At 36.7% G+C, this 20,625-nt stretch overlaps 1 protein-coding gene across 2 annotated transcripts in view; it reads left to right on the forward strand.

The window, feature by feature from the left end:
• The window catches only part of NAV3 (neuron navigator 3), a 280,708-nt gene that overhangs the window by 106,153 nt on the left and 153,930 nt on the right, over positions 1 to 20,625 (forward strand). For both annotated transcript variants that reach the window (XM_026060183.1, XM_026060184.1), the window contains exons 4-5: positions 3,290 to 3,362; positions 7,959 to 8,136. In XM_026060183.1, coding sequence (XP_025915968.1) covers positions 3,290 to 3,362; positions 7,959 to 8,136 — 251 coding nt within the window. The remainder of the gene's footprint in view (positions 1 to 3,289; positions 3,363 to 7,958; positions 8,137 to 20,625) is intronic.

Consider the following 20,625-nt stretch of genomic DNA (forward strand, 5'->3'; position numbering starts at 1 on the left):
ACGCACTGAGAGTTTCAAAAGGGGACAACTTTAAAGTTTACTTTTTCTAGACTGAATGGGAAAGAAAGTGAAAATAACCCCCAAAATGTATAAGTGCGAGTCTCATTGAATCTTCTAACAGCTCTGGAGAGTTGTATAATAATTATAGTTATTATCAGAAAACTTGCTGTGAGAGTTATATTCTGAGATTTTCTGTGTATTATGCGGCCATGAGTTGCCATACCAACTTGCTCAATTCTCAAGTCAAAACAAGACTTTCGGGAAAAGGCTAACAGTGCAGCCACAGCCTATTGTGTGAGAGCTGGCTTCTGCTGTTACTTCATGCACCATGACTGACAGCAATGGCTTGGGAATTAGAGCTTCTATTCTTTCAATGAATTAAGAAGCAAAACAGAATTTGCTTTGTACTTCTGCTCTTACATTGAGTCTTCAGTGTCAATGGTAATGACCAGCTTCATCTGCAGTTTTAAGATGTGACTTCAAAGACACATACTGTAAAAATAGATACAAAAAGTAACCAGGTGCCATTTCTATAGGATTTTTTTCACCATAAGTGTATATTAAGGTTTATGTATTAAGTTCATTATTTATAATATTCAGTGTTGCAGATGTAAAGAGGTAAACATTTAAATGTTTTCAAGGCACATTAAAAAAAAAACAAACAAGAAATGTTAGGGTTTAGATGTTCCCCAGTATATTATTTTTGATGTTTACAGTTACAGTCTCCTGAACTGTTGCGGAGGACTCGTGCCATTTATGAAAAATGCCATGTTAACACTAGGAGGTCTGCTAGGAGATCTTGATCAGTTTTGGAGGTGGGCATTACTGACTTCAGTCTGATTTCTTTTTTTTTGGCTTCCAAATTTAGTAGTAGAGTGAAATTTCCCATCTTTCAAATAGTTCCCTCTGCATTAAGGTTGATGTGAAAGTTGAGCAAGACACTCGGTTATACAGCTTATATCCAAACAAATCGTCATTTCTGCTAAATTCCTTGGGACAGAACTGTTTCCATTTGGACGGGTTTCTTACGCTGATGAGGTGTGTTGAGGGCTTTTAGGCGCTTGGGTCGAGCTACTCTCACCCCGTGGCCATCCGGAGTGGCAGCATATCCCGGTCCCTCCTCCCCGCCTCCCTTTCCTTTCCCAAGCTCGGCCTTGCTCAGGCGCTCCCACTGCCTCCCTCCTGCCGCCTCCGGGGCTGAGGTGACTAAAACCCACTTGCCTTTTTGGCGGGGGAGCTTTCTGCGCCCCCGGTGGGCTCGGAGAGGCGGCGGAGGCCGGGAGCGGAGGGGCAGGGCCCCTCGCCTGCCGCGAGGGCGCTGGGGGACTCGCATGTCTTCCTATCGCAGCTGCAGCCAGCTCGTCCACTGCCGGAGCTGGGCCACGTCGCTGCACCTTATTGAATGACCTAGTGTAATTCTGTTTTGTTTTTTTTCACAATGTTAAATTACATAAACATGTGAGAAAATGACAGAGGTAATGCCCTGGTTTCTGGAATTGATGTGCATGGCCAGGGCTGGAGCCATCCCATTGATTTTAGGATAGCTACTCAGCGTACAAAGCTGCATAAACTGGAGATGACTGCCAAAGTGAAAGCTTTGTGGTAAAACCCAAATTAGGAGTAATTTTATTAGCTGCAGAGTTGCATTTATTTATTTATTTTAATTGATTTAGGAGAGAGATTATTTATTATTCCCCATATATGCTGGCATGTCCTTGAAAACAGTTCAATTTGGGTATGAGGAGACTTTTTCTCAGGTATGTTTCCTAATGCAGTGGAGTGTTTATTTTGCTTAAAGAGCAGATATCTAAGAATTTTGCAGATGCTTATAAATTTATAAATATTACCTGCAAGTCAAGAGAGTCTGTGTAGGCTTGTAAGGCAAAGAGAATATTTCTGGCCCTTTTAGCCAATATTATTTGCTGAGAATAAGGACAGAACTGCGACCATAGAAAGGTGACAACAGTAAATGAAGGGCCTTCCTCCTCATTCTTTTTTTTTATGATTTTCCTCACATGAAAAGTGGTGTACTAGGCTAGAAAAGATATTGCCAAGGATCAAGCAGCTTTTAATCAAGGAACAAATTTACCCCAGTATGTTTTAGGGATTGAAAACTACAGAAACACAGTATTGTAAAATGTGTAAACATTCAAATAAAATTAACTGCATGCGCTTGATCTACTGCAGGCTTATGTTTTTAGCACTGAATATTCCTTGTTGGTTTTTTTAGCATCCTTCAATGAAAGTAGGTATTTTAAATACAACGTTAAACATTTTGTTTTATTTGTGCAGTCCTAATTGCTTTTAAAAAATCCTACAACCGACAAAAATCAAGTTTAAAATAAAGTTTGTTGAAGGCACTTGACATAGGACACCTCCCTGTACATCACTATTCTGTTTTGATAGAAATGTGTTTAGACATAGAAAGATGTTACTAGAGAGATTTTACATATATACTGAGTATTTGTTTCATAGATCCTGGAAGGGGTGAGAGAACCAGTCCGGGATGGTGACTCACAAAGACATTTTGGCACATTCTGGCTCCCTAATCTGTTAAAAATAAAAACATGAAAGGAGTTAAATTAATTCTATGATTACTCATTTTAGAGGAAGAAGTTTTATCCTGTTATTGGTCTTGATCTAGGCTACATTTTCTCCTTCTCTTTTCCAAAGCCGCCTGTGGTAACAGTAAAATTCTTCTAAACGGTTGACAGAAGTCAGCAGAATGACCTTTACTAAGCAAGCACTTTTCAGGAAAGCATAAACATAAAAGAAATTAAAATTATCTAGCATAATATTTGATGGAAAAAAATAGGGAAGAAACCATTGTTGTGACATCATTTTCACCAAATTCTGCCTCATCCCAAGGAATTGCCTTCGCCGGCACAGTTCTTGGGAGCTTTTGCTTACATTCTGCAGTTAGCTCGGTCTCCCACATCTCCAGACCCACACTCGGTGGCTAATCCTCTATGGATGCTTTCATTGCTGCTTATTTGTAGTGTACAAAATCCAGTTTTATGTTAAGTAGGTGGGTTGCTGATTTGCCTGCATGCCATTCTGGATCGGGCCTTTATGAATTGTTTTTAAGCACCAAAGTGGACAATGAAAGCTTTATATCAGTTCCCCAATTAGCAGTAATCATTCTTGTTAAACTTGGGTAAAGAGCTGTAGTATGTGATGAATGTAAAGTATTCATTCCTGTTTTTTTTTTTTTTTTCCCCTGCATTTCCACTTTGGTACATTTTGTAAAATAGTCTTACACTGCTTGTTATTTTTGTTCATATTGCAGATTGAGAATGTTGATGTCTGCCTTAGCTTTCTGGCAGCCAGAGGCGTAAATGTCCAAGGTCTTTCTGCAGAAGGTAAGAGAAACAGATTATCAGAAAAAATAATAGGATTCTTTTCTGAAAACTAATTTTCTTAATTCAAATTATTTGCAACTAAATACCAGACTCCAGCTGTCTTGAACAGCATTAAAATATAGATTACTGATAGGGAGCTAGAGAGAGGTTTAGTCTTCCTTTTAATTTTCTCTTAAAATTGAACCAAGAAATCCAGTATGTGTATGAAACCTGAGACAATGTTTTCGAATAATAATATATTCAATTGTATCCAACTTTTCTTGTTACCTCCACAATATTAGGTAGGTACAGTGTGTCCCAAATGTACTTTTTAACTTGTTCATATATAGGATTCGAACCTACAAACATAGATGTGAGGACCTTGCTCAGATAAGTTATCCCAGGGAAGACTATTTGCCTAAGCTAATTTATTAGTAGTAGTAATGTTATCAGGCTGAGGCCAAAATGTATTTCATGTCATGTTTTAAATGAAAGAATGAATGGACTTGCTGCTGATATTGTAGTCCTTCTTACTATATTATTCCCCTCCAGTTACTGCCTGATGCATTTATGACTGATGTAGTAAATATATCAAATAAAAACCATTAAAATACCTTCTGTCTTTATTAGTATGTAATATTTGCTAAATTAATGTAAAATTAATTTAAATGGATGGACAGTTTAATCATGTAAATTAATAAAATGCATTCAAGCATTTATCATGTAATGGAATGAGCATTTCTGCAAGGTGCTGTGCACTTTGAAAATCCATTTGACCTCGGTGACAGCCAAAGGCAATAAGTATTTAAAAAATGCAACTCTAAATTTTTATTTTGCTTGTAGTGCAATGAAAAGCTAGAAGGCAAAATGCTCTGTTTGCAGAAATGGTAACTTTGGCTGAATTTTAGAAGGTATATAGAGAAAAATTTTGAATGCTAACCGCTGTTTGGTTTTAAAATTAACACAACTGTTACCTTTTACCATCTCCAACTTCATAGAACTTTAGCAGAAGTGTAACATGGTCACAATATGGGACATCTTTGTTTCATTGATTGTCTACTTGTGGAAAAACTCCTTAATTAATTCAAAGGAATGCCTGTATATACTGTAGATATGTTGATAGGTGAGAATAGTCAAAATTTACGTGTTGGCATTCATCTCTAAGCTATTTAGAACTTGATTTTTTTGTGAAACCTATTATTACTTGGATATGAAATAACAACCAAATGTGTGAATAGCATGAATTTATTTCATTAGAATATTTCTTCATTGTTTGATACCATGACACAACATATACCACTATTTTTTCTGTACTTTCTTAAATTAAACGCTGGGTGCATTTTGAAATGCATTCTTTTATTCATAACTTACTTTTTAGAAAATAATTTTTAACAACTTATAAACTTCAACTGTGTAGCGTTAAATGCAATAATGTAACATAGTGTGAAATGCAAAGAATAATTTATAAAAGTTTTACAAATCTGGAAAACATAATTCTAAATGATTTATTTAATAATATTTTGAATTAGTTATTTAGTGTTCCTTTAATTTTTGAAAACTGTTAACAAAATAAATTTCTTTTGTTTGACAAAGTGTTCTCCACTTTGGAGCATTCGTATGGTGTTTCTAGCTTTTCTTGAGAAGATCCCAAACTTTCATTTCCAAGACTCTAATTGAAATGAATGGGAATGTAAGATGAAAGTAGTAGGTAGAAGTTACAACTGAAATCCTCACCTCACTGATAAAAATGGCAAAATTCGTATTGAATGCTGAGTCCGAATATGGACCTCTGTATATTTTGTGGTGCCTACACATTTACAATCCAAGAGTATTAACTATATTTCTGGTACCCTCATCACTTCAACCTTTTGGCTATAGCACACAGGACATTCTTTGTATTGTTAATATCCAGTAATTCATGAGGTGCATTCTAATAGGGTGATGCTAAGTGAGGTCTCTTAGAAAAGAAGTAATTCACTGGTATTACTAAGTTTTTCTTTTTAATGAAAGAAACAGTGCTACCTAAATACAGGAATTTTGGAAAGACAAAGCCAAGGGTCCACCATCCTCCTTGATTTTATGCACTGCAAATCTGTTTGAAGTAAAATGAAAACCTTTTATCTTAAAATTTATCTTAAAAGCTGTCACTTCAGTGTGTAAGGTTACAGTATGAAAATAATCTTCATTTGTTAGGGTTTTGTAGTTTCTTGTCAGTCATAATAATTCTTCAACCTCAAAAACTTCACCAAAAACATGGTGGTGGCAGACTTTGAGTTCTGAAAAAAGATTAAAACTAGTTTTTCTATTTTGCAATTTGTCATGAATCTGCTGTAAATGCTTCAATATCTTTGTGAGTGATCTTAGTGCAAATTGACACAGAAGTTTGACTCCCTTAAATATACCATTTTTTTTGGTATGCACAATCCTGAACATTACAATTTTTCCTGAAAGAAGGAATTGAGAAAAGGAGAAATGTTTTTTTATCATTAAATTGCCAAGTTATGTTCATAGTGTTTTGTCAGTACATTTATGTTTAAAATCAGTTAAGTTTAGAAACTGGTAAGAGTCTGTTTCTTGAACAGGCGTTGGTAAATGTGTCTTTTTACTATGGGGTCATTTATGAATGCTTGCTTCAGACAGTCTCTGGAACAGTAAAACATAATTGTAACAAAGATTAAAGCTCTTACAAGAAGTCTCCCACCTCATTTTGACACTTGAGCAAGAAGCTCCAAAGCAAAAATCATTTTCAAATCTTGACTGCAGAATCTCTGCAGGAGATCCCAAATGATAATGATAAACCCATTGCTGAACAGAAAAACAATCCTGCCTCCCTCTCCCAAAAAAGTTTAGTACATATTAGAAGTTTCTAGTTTTTTTCCATGTAAGAGAAATCTTCCAACCTTAAGTGGTTTAAAAGCAGGAAAGAAAATGTTCAGAAGTAATTTCAAAAGTCATCATATTCTCCTTTAAAAATAGACAAAAATATAGTTGAAGACAAAAAAGAGAGAGGTTTTAAGTTAAAAACTGATTAATGATGTGATTTTTTAAACAAGGGGTTCTTTTTATTGAATGTTAAATGGTAAAAATTATAAGAATAAATAAACTGGTATCAGGTACAGAAAATATTTTAAAACTAAAGCAGCTTAAAGAAGAGTATTTATGTGTGGGGATTTTTTAAGATAATTTTAAATAGGAATTTTCTGCATTCCTTGATGATGATCTTTCGTGAAACTAATGTGACTGCAAATCATTTCTTAAAAAGCTTTCTAATTCTGAGAAAGTTTTTCTGCATATCTGTGGTGGTTTCATGGGGAATCAAAGATCCTGCAGCATGTTCAAAGAAGAGAGGCAGGAGGATGGATTTTCTGAGCAAATTTCCATTTTGCAGTACATTCCAGTGTCCTGGGTTGTGTTTGCTTTTGTACAACAGAACGAGAGCATAAAGGCTCCTATGTTTGCTGGCCTGTTCACGTATGTACTAGTAATTCTCCTACTCCTTTTGAAAGAAAATGAATATGTTTTAAGCACATGAATATGACAGTGCTCATTTATAAATTCTGTTTTAAACATTACATAAAAAAGAGTGAGTAGCACCTACGGCTTAAGAAAGATTGCAGTGTTGCATGCTAGTTTATATGTTGTGACAAAGCTATAGGCCTAATGAAAACCTTTCACAAGAAGTTCAATGCCAAAGAAAATTGATAATGAATTTCTGAACAGACCCAAGTGCTGCAGATAATTTCATTAAAGCCCCCCAAGGCTTCTTTTTGACACAGATCCTTTATGTGGAGAGAATAACACTAGTCTTTTAAAAAGCCTAATCTCAGGCTGGGGGGGAAAAATAGACTAAGAGGGAAAGGAATGAGAGACATGAGGAAGTTACTGTGGATCCACACAGTTTCATACTGATAGCTATTTTAGCCTTGTGTGAAAGCCATAGTTTTGAAGCCTTCATTAATCCATCCATACTAATAGCATGAAATAGAGAGATAGATAATCATGTAACTGGAAAATTCAAAGATATAATCACAAGCCTTGGTCACTTTTTTTCTTGGCATTTTCCATTTGCTAATCTTTTTGAATGAACGTGCTGTCATTCCAAGACCATTACCATCTCCTCTTACAGATTTTCCCAGAAATCACTATTTACTGCTAGCGTGCATAGAATTTGCCCAAACAACAAGAAGGATACAAAGCAGCTAGGTAAAAGGGATGTGTACCTGAAGCTGGAAAGAATTCAGACTTTACCACTCGTTCTTGCCTCTCAGCTTCCCAAGAGTCTTTGAATTGTGTCGAGGCAGGAGCATTCATTTCAGATTATGTATATTATTTAGGGTTTGATTTACTCATCTTTATGTCCATGCACATGTGACTCATCATGATGAAGTTATGGAGGTAGGTGTTTATTGCAAGAAAAGGCAGATAAATAACCAAAGATTATAATAGATAATAAAGTATCGGGGATATCTAACATGTAACTGATGCTGGAGATAGATAACAGTGATACAAGGGCATATATTTGTATAGTTATATGTATGTACATATATGCTTTACTGATGAAAAACTGAAAGTCTAAACCACAGTGATTTCACTTCTTTTTCTCTTATTTTTTTATAGAAATAAGGAATGGAAATTTGAAAGCCATTTTAGGCCTGTTTTTCAGTTTGTCTCGCTATAAACAGCAACAACATCATCAGCAACAGTATTACCAGTCTTTGGTGGAGCTACAACAGCAAGTCCCTTCACCTCCAACTGAAATCAGCCAGTCCAAAACACACCAAGATATGCAGTCGAGGTGGGTTAAAAAGTTAATTTTCTCAGGTGCAAAAGCTTTTTACTTGGCTGTCCAAGAAAGGCAACTTTAGGTGGAAAGATTCTGTCACCTACAAAAGACATAAAAGACGCATTTTTTAAGACTGTGTTTGTAATATGTGGAAAGGCAACTTTAGGTGGAAAGATTCTGTCACCTACAAAAGACATAAAAGACGCATTTTTTAAGACTTTGTTTGTAATATGTGTAGTAAAATGGTATCTATCTCAAGTGTCTGCTTGTTTTTAAACTTGCATTTCTTGGGAGTAAAAGTAAAGTGAGCAGGAAACATTATCAATTAAATTTAGTTCAAGTTTTAATTAATTTTAAGGTGTTCTTGGACTTTATATTTGCATTCTCCAAATGTTCTAGGAAATGACTTTACTTGCAAGGCAGATACTAAAAAACCTGGGTTTCTGACTAGAAATGCAGCTCTTTGGAGTAAGCTCATCTGAGGGACAAAACAGTTTTTTGCATAATCAGAACCAATTACACACCCTCAGATTAGTGCACAGATTATTTTTCTGTTTTCCTCACATACCCAATTCCATGTACAAATGAATGATTTCAAATGATTAACAAAATAGATGGGGAAAAGGCACAATCACTAGCTTTATGCGTTATAAACTCTTTTTATCACAACACATTCTGTTTTTGTGTGCCTAGCTCTGTTTGAATTTTTTTTTTTAAGGGAGAAGAAATGGCCATAATCTAGTTGTTTCTTTTAAGTGATCAGTTTAGGGTTTAGGTTTAGGAAAGTACAAAACTCAGCAGAATTCTTAACTGCTGAATTACATTGCTTTCAGAGAGAAGCTGAACAAATATTTTGTTAAGGTGGTTGCTTATTGGCCATGACAAAAGAATCAGTTTTAAACACAAATATCTTTTTCAGTGGAAAGAGTGTTAGCAACATATATTTTATTGGGGAAGGAAAACAAAGGCCATTCATGTGTAAGACAATGGCAAGTGAAGTTCTTAATGAAGAGCTTAACACACTGCTCCATTTGGTTTAATGTTTGTTTGATATATTATTTGCTTGTTTAAAAGATATTTGCATACTTCATGAATAATAGAGTATCTAAGATGTGATAAGTTAATGATCTAGGATGGAATAAAAGTATCAGAACACAATAATAATATTCTGGCTCTTGAGTCTATTCACATCAAAAATACACTGTCATGTTTACAATAAATTTATTCCTTCTTCAGCTGAGAAAACTTATTCAGACTTCAACCCAATAGAAATCTTTGCCTTGAAACTAAGAATGTTGTAAAAATAAATTTATGGGAAAATGTTGCTGATAGCAATTACCTGATTTGATAAGATAATTAAGATATACTTCTATTTGCTTTGGGCATTACAATGTGAAATGCATTTTTTTCCTCTGCTACTGAATATTGATGTCTTTGCATGCTCTCCCTGCAAAGTTTAATATGAACATGTAATCTGGGGAATTATGGGGTGATCCTGGAAGAATTTGAGAGCTCTCAATGTTTTCTGAAGCTGAATTTTGCATCCTGAAGGATACTTAATACTATGTGAGAGGAAATAACATCTTGCTCTTGAAAAAATAGATTCTTTTTCGGTATTATTTCCATCATAATGAGGGTGTTTTGAATGTAGGTCTACAAGTAGACAGTGTTTACTGCTTTAATCAATGGAATAAGGGGCTAGCCAGTGCATGTAAATACCTTTGCTTATAGGTTTTTGTATATAATTTAGTAAAAGTGCATTTTTTTATAAGAATAGGTACCATGTTCCCTTATACATTACCACTATTGAAAGGAAGTCTGGTCAAAAAAGCTTGGAGCAAAGCAGTTGTTTATGATTTGGAAGACAGTGACTGCATACTAGTGCTTTGTCTGCTCAGGAGTGGTAGGCAAAAAGGGGATGAATTTGTTATAAAGCTTTCCTTCCTTTGTAATTCCTCAAAATCTCATGGGTCTTCAAGCCCCTTCTCTCCTCTTTTCTTTTGCTATGTTTAAATATACTTCCTTACGAGGAGAGGTGATCGTTCTGTGTCCAGAACCCCAGCTTTCATGCCTTCATAAAGAGGAAGAAATACAAAAGCTAAGGCTCGTCTAACAAAATTTCTACTTCCATTAGCATGCTTTCCACCCTCTACTTTAATGTTAGGAGTCTTAAGATTATTTCATTCCTTGATTAAATTTATATTCGTGGCTATGTTTCAGCTACAAAATTTTTCTGCTGTAGAAGATTTTTACACTGAGGTATCTTTCTTACTTCCTATCTGTAAACTGAATGCAAGAATTCAGCTGTTTGCTTTCATATAAACAGAAGTTGAATCTGTTTGTCGCCATAAACTTCTGTACTGTCTGTGAAGAATATGATTTTCTCTTTTCTATATTTTCCATATATTTTTCAGTAAAGGCTTTTTAATTAAAGGGAAGGTCCATAGTTCTGAAAGCTTTATATATGAAAGACTTCTATCTTCTGCTACAAATTCTTCTAGTATTCTGAGCTGCTAGCAGAATAAGGAACTCCAGGACTTAGAAATGCTGGTATCAAACAGAAATGTTGATTTACTTATTTATATTAATTAGTTCATTATTTTGAAACATGTCATTGTTTGAAGTAATATTAGGAAATTGGAATACAATAACATGTCCGTTTCTCATAAAAAATTACTACACTTGAAAAACATGTTATCTACAAATACATGCGCATATGCAAGTATTCATTGATACAAACTGTCTCCAGTGGTCTTAGCAACCCTTCTTCTTGTAGCAGTAATTCAATTCTTTCTTTTCCATAAAAAGCAAATATTTCAGAAAATAATTCAAAATGAGTTCCTGAACAGCTTTTTAGTTTTAAGCTGATAATGAGTAAATAAAAGCTTCCAGTTAGAAAGAAAGAAAGAAATCAAATCGTAAAATAAAATAAAAAAAAGACACCTGTGGTGGGATTCATCTTGCTTACCTTTTGCCATCTAAAATGTGGGCAGGTGGCCTACCTGTTTCCAAGACTGACTTCTATGATATGATTGCTTTCATGGCAACTTGCCTCCCAGGATTAACTACTGAGGGAGCCAAAGTGACTGACAGATTTAATAAATGTTTAAATTATACAAGGCGTATGATGTGATGTGAAGTCTACCTTTTTTTGATTTAAGTAGAATCAGACTCAGGTTGCTGAAGTTTTAAGTCTCTGTGAAATACAGAATTGTGCTCATCCATCAGTGTTTATGGTCTAGAAGGTCCTGATGAACACATATGGCTGCTCCATTGGACCCTTGAGACTTGTACATATTTTTGACAATATTTAGTTTAATATAGGTACTTAAACCTTCCTCCTTCATTGAATGAAATGTAATGGCTTGATAAAAGCTAAGGTGTGTAACAATATCATGACACATTCTTCACTTTTCCTATGTTACTGCATGTAATTATGAACTCAATAATATATAATCTATCTATGATCAATAATAGGTTAATTTAATAATTTGTCTACAGTAGTGATGATGAAAATAGCTTTTCTATCCTTTCATAGTGAATATTAATCTTGAAGACTATTACTATAGTTTATCACACAGATATGCCTCCCTTTCTTGATCAACTTGTTGCAGTTCTGAATGTACTTTAAAAAAATATTAATACTTTGTTTTCAAACATTTTATACTGCAAAAAGGTTTGGCATGTAGAAAACTTAAGTCAGAAAATTAATCATGGCGTATATCTTGAAAAAATTATTTGGCAAATCTGCATAATAGAGATTATTTTCCATTAATTCGATCTGTGGTCCTTTAATACCTAGGAGAAGTTTTTATGGGTGTTTGAGAAAGAACAATTAGAATGATCTCATTAGAATGACAGAAGCAGGATAATAAATATAGTAGCAGGTACCTGAATGGCACATTCATCTTTATTCAGTAATAACAAAATCTTCGATCTTGATTTGAGTAAATTTTCAAATGCATTGTGAAAAGGTACCTTTTTTTACACATATGGGTAGAGGGCAGTGCAACACACTTTAGACGCAGCTTCTCTTTATTTGATTCAAAGACTCATGTACTGCTTCTGTGCTAGACCACTGAGAACACCTGCTGTTCTGAGGCACTATGCTGTATACATTTTGAATGTATTTGTATGGGTGCACATGTGTAAGCATATATACTGGAAAGGGTGGATGCTTTTTATAGACTTTGTACTTTTTGAAAACTTTTAGTAAGCAGTCACATTTCATTTTGTACTTTGGAACTTGGAAAGTGTGTCTTTATAATTGTAATTAGTTTAGTTACCTTTTTGCTTAATCTTACAGTGTTGGATTTGAATAATTTTCTCCATAGCCCATCCTGATACACAGGCAATCATTCATTTAACCCAATGTGTGTGTTTTAATTCCATTGTTTTTGTGCTGATAATAATTTCATTTTCTTTAGAAAAATTACTTACCTTTGAATTAATTTATTTTATTAAAAACAGACTATGCAATATGTCTGGATTAGTGAACTTAAACCAAAACATTTAAGTCTGGGCTTCAAACTGGAATAGAAACCAGAGATTGGCAGAACAGTTTATTTTGTTACTGCCAGCTCAGGTATGGTAAGAATACTGCCTAACTTCAACTTGATTTCCTGGGAGGTAAAAATCATTGCAAGTGTTTTAGTGAATATGAAAAGGTGAGGCTGTCCACTGTTTGAGAGAGAAATACAGATTATCCTTGGAGGGAAATACCTCTGGGAAGTTACACAGAACATGATGGGGATACAGATGTGGTAACACCCAGGCCCTGCTGAAAACAGACATGTTTTGTCCTTGCGCGTGCAGGGCGAGTGACTAAACGTCCTCTTTTAAGAGAGTGGTTCTGATGGGACCACTTTGATCCTAATTTCCAGACTACAGTGTCTGGGGGTGGGTATTGGGCCGGGTCCCCCTGTGATCATGGCTCTGAGCCCATTCCACATGGCACTGAAGGCAACCTACTTTAGTGTCGGCTGCAGTGGGTGGTTGGGCTCTTCATCCACAGAAACTGGAACTGTCGGAAAAAGTATTTCAGGACTCTACAGCCTTAATAGCCAGGCTGTTTTTATATGGGAAACAGAAGCCTCAGGGGAAGGTTATAATCCGAAAATTATGAGAATGACAAGATTAGGTTTGTGCAGAAGTGAGGACTTCAGGAGACTAATTCAGGAGGCTAGTTGTCCTTGGATCACTGTGTAATCAGTTTAGAGACATACACTTCTTCAGGAGACAACACGGACCAGGAGCCTGGTTAATCTGATCCCTGGAGGAGTCTCTCTCAGCTCAGTGCAAAGTTTGCATAGGAGGGTAGTAGAGCTTTCTAAACCAGGCACATAACAAGGTATCTAAAGTTAGTCAGGTTGGCGGCACCCCGGTATTCCTAATCCCATGTAATCTGCGCATAACCAAGCCCAAAATTGTGAAACTTTTGTTTATAGAAGGAGAATAAGATTCTGCACATGAAAGAGTACCATTGGCCTATGCAAGTCTAGGGACAACAGCTACATTTCAAATCAAATGGAAAAAGAATAAGGGAGTTAATAAAAGCTAAGTGAATTTACATTGTAAAGAATATGCCTTATTTATGGAAGGTTATAATTTAGTACCCTAAATGTAAACCCCCTTAAAATTATTTGAATAATTAGTGGAAAAATCTGTGGTAAATAATAAGTGGTAACTTGAGGGAAATGGAGGCTTTAGATGTGTATTCTGATTTCTTTTTATCCTAAAACGTCCTACATTCCTGTATGACTAACTGTGGGAATTGAATACTTCAAAATCTGAGGTAGGCACATCACTATTTAGTTATAATTTTGTTGCTGCTTTGAGATCTAGTAAAAAAAATACAATGCTGGTGACCTTATTTATATCTGTCAGTACAGATACATGACAACAATGGTTACATTATATTTTTATGCTTCACTTTGCTAGTGGATTCCATTATCACAGCAATACATCTAAACTTTCTACAGTGATGATCTTTCAGCCACCCAGATACTAAAAGAAAACACATGTGGATGAAAGAAGTTCTGTCTCATTTATGGATTAGGCAGTAACTGGTTTCAGTAAGCTGTCAGCAAAATTCCACGAGACGGACAAACTATTTTGTCACGTACAGGAATGATGAGCACAGCTTGAGGTCCAGATGGATTTTGTTAAATTTGTTATATTAAAAGAGCACCCTGGTTTTCCTAGGCGCATAAACAAAGTTGGGTAGCTGATTTCTACAGGCAGTTGCATATATAACTGATGCAGTGAATGGGGTTTCATGTTGCTTCCTTCTCAGAAGTACTAGGGAAAAAATGAAGCAGATTGGACACACAGCTTGTGCTGTGTGAATTATTACAGTAATGCAAATGTAGTGGTTATGATTGTGAATTTAACTAGATCCATGGCAGAATACTGGAAATCGATGTTCCAGTCTTGGTTACACCACTGTCAATTTAGAAAAAAAGGCCATTGTTTCAGTGTTCTTGAGGGTTGAAATATGACTTAACACTCAGCACCCACCCACCAAGTGTGTTGGACTGACATAGGCTAAAAAATGAAATATGCAATTCCTCATGTGTCTCTCTTAATGGAGAGGAAAGCAATGAACCAAAGCTTTTCTCTGTCCTTAACTCTGTGCACTGCTAGATGCTTGGTTTGAATGAAGAAAATCAGGTATGTGGTTCCTGCTTTTCCCACTAGAAAATCATTATTTAAAGACTGCCAAGGAGAAAAATTAGGAAAGCATTTATTTCTTCTTTCTGTTCTTTATGTTCTCTCTGTTTTCTAGTAAGGGTCTAAACCAGCCAATTGTATTGGCCTAACCTGGTATATCTATGAGAGTCTGGGAGATAAGCAGCATGAACGACATTGCTTAATGTGATTGCACCAGCATCTGCAGTAGCTGACCTTTACAGGGGTCTTAGGGATTTAGTTTTCCTCAAACTGGGCTATCTTTCTACGCTGAGAAACGGCTCTGGCTCCATTTCATTCTGCTCCTCAAAGATACAGCCATTACCATCCTTATGGGTTCCAGTGAAGAGAACTTCAGACACATTTAGAGAACAGGGTATGAAGTTCTTTCATCTTTATTGTCCTGAAATCCAAATAACTGAAGTATAGCATATCTCCACGTACCAATTGAATCAGTTAACTGTGCACCTAAGCAAATACATTATATTTAATAATGATGAGTTTCATGAATCAGAGATTTGTTCCCGTGGTAAATGCTATATAGGTCATCAGTCTTCAAAAAGGGCAAGAAGGAGGACCCAGGGAACTACAAGCCAGTCAGCCTCACCTGCATCCCTGGAAAGGTGATGGAGCAGCTCAGCCTGGAGGCCATCTCCAAGCATGTGGAGGACAAGAAAGTGATCAGGAGTAGTCAGCATGGCTTCCCCAAGGGGAAATCAAGCTTAACCAATCTGATGGCCTTCTATGGTGGAATGACTGGCTGGGTAGATGAGGGGAGAACAGTGGATGTTGTCTGCCTTGACTTCAGCAAGGCTTTTGACACCGTCTCCCATAACATCCTCATAGACAAGCTCAGGAAATGTGGGCTGGATGAGTGGACAGTGAGGTGGATTGAGAACTGGCTGAATGGCAGAGCTCAGAGGGTTGTGATCAGTGGCACAGAGTCTAGTTGGAGGCCTGTAGCTAGCGGTGTCCCCCAGGGGTCAGTACTGGGTCCAGTCTTGTTCAACTTCTTCATCAATGACCTGGATGAAGGGACAGAGTGCACCCTCAGCAAGTTTGCTGATGATACAAAACTGGGAGGAGTGGCCGATACACCAGAGGGCTGTGCTGCCATTCAGAGAGACCTGGMCAGGCTGGAGAGGTGGGCGGAGAGGAACCTCATGAAGTTCAACAAAGGCAAGTGCAGAGTTCTGCACCTAGAGAGGAATAACCCCATATACCAGTACTGGCTGGGTGTGGACCTGCTGGAAGCAGCTCTGTGGAGAAGGACCTGGGAGTGCTGGTGGACACCAAGTTAAGCATGAGGCAGCAATGTGCCCTTGTGGCCAAGAAGGCCAATGGCATCCTGGGCTGCATCAGGAAGAGTGTTGCCAGCAGGTCGAGGGAGGTGATTCTCCCCCTCTACTCAGCCCTGCTGAGGCCACATCTGGAGTACTGCGTCCAGTTCTGGGCTCCCCAGTACAAGAGGGATGTGGCACTACTGCAGCAAGTCCAGCAAAGGGCTACAAAGATGATTAGGGGACTGGAGCATCTCTCCTATGAGGAAAGGCTGAGAGAGCTGGGTCTGTTTAGCCTAGAGAAGAGAATGCTGAGAGGAGATCTTATCAATGTGTACAAGTATCTGAAGGAAGGGTGTCGAGAGGATGGGACCAGACTCTTTTCAGTGGTGTCGAGCGTCAGGACACGAGGCAACGGGCACAAACTGAAACACAGACACTTCCATCTGAACATGAGGAAAAACTTTTTCGCTGTGAGGGTGACAGAGCACTGGAACAGGTTGCCCCGAGAGGTTGTGGAGTCTCCTTCTCTGGAGATATTCAAAAGCTGCCTGGACGCAATCCTATGCAACGTGCTCTAGGTGACCCTGCTTGAGCGGGTGGGTTGGACTAGATGATCTCCAGAGGTCCCTTCCAACCTCAGCGATTCTGTGATTCTGTGATCAGGAAGCATGATTCTTCCTCCACTTTCCACTTGTTTACCTCACATAACTATCAAATTCATTTGCACATTTTATATAACTGCCATTGTATACTAGGGATTTCTGCAGTTTTTTTCTTCTAGGCCACAGCTATGATATGTTGACAGAGCAATATATAAAAAATACAGCTCCAGTGCCTCCTCTGTCACAGTTTAATTAGCAATTCTTTAAAAATTATTCTAAATTAATCTTAATGGCTATATTTTGAAGCAACATGCAAAAATGAACCAGCACTATTGAATGTTTCATAATATATACTTCTGTTGTATTTGAGAAACTTTTAGAAATTACTGTACACAAAAGGGCACTGCAAGAGCAACAATATATTTTTTACACACCTCTTACCTGCAGCACAACCATGTTATTTGCATGTTCTCTGGGATGAGAAGATAAGCGTCAATATTGTCTAAGTTTAACAAAATGAAAGAAAAGGTCTTTCCAAAGGGAGTTTCCATTTCCAAAAGAAATGGCCTTTTCTGTGGCTAGAGCAAAACATGACACATAACAGGCAGGAAATACAAAAATCTAGATTTTAAAGTATTTCATAGCCTCTTAATAGCTTTAAGCTTTTTTTAAGCTTTTCACGTCTTGTTTAGACTTTCAACTACTAACCTTCCAAAAATTGCTCGTATCTCTTACTTTTTACATAATTCTGTGGGATGGATCCTGAAAATTTTGTCATCTGTTGGTTGCCACCTGTCCTTGTGTGACACATAGTTACACTGATTTCTTCTGTTAATAAAATACCTCTGCCATCTGCTCAAGAATTATAATATTTCTTTGGCTGCCTCTTTTTCCGTTTGCATTTCAAAATGTAACTGTCATCCTTTCTCATTATTTGTTCTTATGGCTTTCAGAAGAGTGTTTTAATTCAGTTTAGTGGTGATTTTCATTCTGTGCACTTCAGATATTTTTGTTCTGTCTGGCATTTGTCTCCCTTGCCACTTGTTACTCTGATATTTCAGTTCTGATGCACTTTGGCCATAATTTTCACTTGTGCTAACCCAGATCATGTAGAATTTAATGAGAAGTTTTCCGTTCATCTCTGTAGCATTTGAATCCAACTTTTTGTGTATTTGCCTTAGAATATAGTTATATTCCCTTTACACATTACTAGTTTGTCTTCTCTTTTTCTCTGTACAGCTTCATTAATTCTTCTCATTCTCCCCAAATGTGTTCTGCTGAAGTTATGTCCGTGTATCTTTTCCCTTTCCCAAGCTTGACATCTATTTAATTCTGATTTCTTGCAAACATTGGAGTATGCATCTACATTTATGATAAATAAAGATTAAATGAATGCAACGTCCAGTGTGAGTTATAGTTCATTACTTTGTTCTTCATTTTTTCTTGTGTCCTGTAATTCATGTTCTTACCTGTTCTGAAGCAAAATAGTTGCTTTTTATTCCTATGTGTTCCTTGATAGATGGCCTTTCAACAAAACCAGAAATGTATGCCTCAGTCTTTTTCTTGCATTCATGCATATATTAAAGTCTTAGTTTTATGTTTATGCTGGTACTTTCTCTTCTACTGTTTGTCCTTTTTGCCAGTTTTAGCTCTTAATGTTTTCACAGACTTTGTGCAATAAATATGCTCTTCTGCTTATTGTTGTTTTGCAAATATCGGTTAATGAAATAATATTCCACTTTGCAACTGCTACAGGGAAGATGACTTTCTCTCTTTATTGACCCCCCCAAAAAAAGAAAAATCTATACACACCTAAAGAAGCACAGGCTATGCTGCTTATAGAAAAAGCTTAGGAAAATCACTTATATATGTTTGGTTTTGGTCTGCTTTTAAAAAAATGCTTTGGGGTTCATACTTAAAATGTTGGCAGAAGTTTTTCTAGTTCTTTTATAGTACATGGATCTTTACTATTTTAGAATCAATAGGAATTCCCAATAAAGTACTCACAAATGTACTTTAATTTGCTAAATAATGATAGCCTTGTGTTAAATGCTTCACCGATTCAGGTCCATAGCAATCCCAACCATATTTTATGATGTATTGATGAATGTGGATTTTCTGGAAATCTATGAAAAGGTCCAAAAGACAGTAAGTGTAGACTTGAAAGAGTGACAGCCTCAGGTTTTGTGAAGTCCCCTTTCTCATTTACTCTAGGAGAAAAGTTTTGCTACAGTCTTCTTTTAACAAACTGTGAAACAAAATAGTGACATACATTACTGTGCAGATGGTCTCTTATAATCTTGTTCTGGTAGGAGGTCATAAATACTATGGAGATAAGGTCATAACAACATAAGATTGGTCCCTAAGGGCGTAGTCCTAGTTTTGGCAGCATGCTGTTATACACTTGGCTGATTTATTTAGTAAAGTTAATGATTTTTAAAAGGTTGAGTTACTTCAAATGACTTGCAGTTCAGTTTAAGTACAGTAGCTAAGTTATAGTTTGGGTGCATTTATTACTTTGTTGACATCCTTTTTTTGTTTCTTTAATGTTGTGATTTCACATATTCTTTCATTAAATGCCGCAAAATATCTGCAATGCAAATACTGGGATCAGGGTGGGAAAGGTAGAGTCACTGGATGATGGATGGTGGATGATTAGTTCTTATTGCAAGTTGCTGTGCTCTGCAAGATGAACATAAATGTTGATGCAAGCTTGGGGTATCTCAGATATGTTTTATGAATGGTGAACAACTGTACTGAAAATACAATTTTTCTTCTAACTCCAAGCCTGAGTGGGTTGGATATAGCCTTCCTGTATAAAATGCCAGAAGTCTGAAGAGTGAAAGGGAGAAACCTCCTAATATAGAACAGATGACATGGTATGAGCTGCCTGAACTAGAGACGTTTCTTCCTGTGAATAAAAAAAATAAATGTGTGTGTGTGTGTGTGTGTGTGTGTATACAGATATAGATATAGATATGTACATATATTAATTCACCAGGAGTGGGTTAAAAAAGGCAAAAGAAATGTCTGAAATATATTGTTCTTGCAAAAATTCAGGTTTTTTGGTTTCCTCCGCAGTCTTCCTAGCCTGTCCCTCTGAGGAATCAGGGATATTTTTGCTACCCAGAGACTTTGGTATGGTGAGGAGCCTGGAAACTTTGGTACCTGTCTCTGTGGCAAATCTCTCTTGTGCTTTCTGACAAGCCTGCTGATGAGAAATATGCAGCCAAGGAGCTTGTTTTTTGAAAATTTTGTCTGCAGAACAATCAAGACCTTCTGGGAAATTTTTTCCATTGAATTCAGTTTTGTTAAAACCACTTTTTTGTCAGGAAATCATTGTAATGGAAAAGTCTTGAACAGTTGTAGAGTGCAGCCACCCTAGTGATATAAATGCACTTTATCAGAGCACCTGCATATTAAAATGCAGGTATGCCGGTAAGGTAGAAGGATTTTGGTTCCATGCTAGAAAGCCCTTTGCCTTTGCGTAATTTTAACAAATCAGATAGCTGTCATTTTAGAACCCCCAGGCAATTCTCAGCATCCCAGGAAATGACGACACAACTGTGGCAGTGTGATGTAGAGTGATCCTTTGGATCTTTGGAAAACGGTTAATAGAAAGTGGAGGATATGCCGGGTGACAGTGCATGGGTTACTTTTTGAAGAAAGAGGCTATTTTCAGCTTGATGCATGCTGTGTATCCAGGTTCATGAGCTCCATCCTTCAGCTTTATGTGCTATATATATGCTTTCAAGAAGCTTCTTCTGTACCATGCTACTTGTTATAAAAAAGAGAATAAGCAGATAGACTCTCTGGCAGTTCAGTCCAGTGCCTAGCAGTCACTTGTCTTCCTTCTTCATCTTTTTTGTTCTTAAATGCCCATTTCAGTTGAACATTTCACTTCACTTTCGGTGGAAGGCATTTAA

This window comes from Apteryx rowi, unplaced genomic scaffold (genome assembly GCF_003343035.1).
Source record: "Apteryx rowi isolate R43461 unplaced genomic scaffold, aptRow1 scaffold_166, whole genome shotgun sequence".
NCBI lineage: Eukaryota > Metazoa > Chordata > Aves > Apterygiformes > Apterygidae > Apteryx > Apteryx rowi.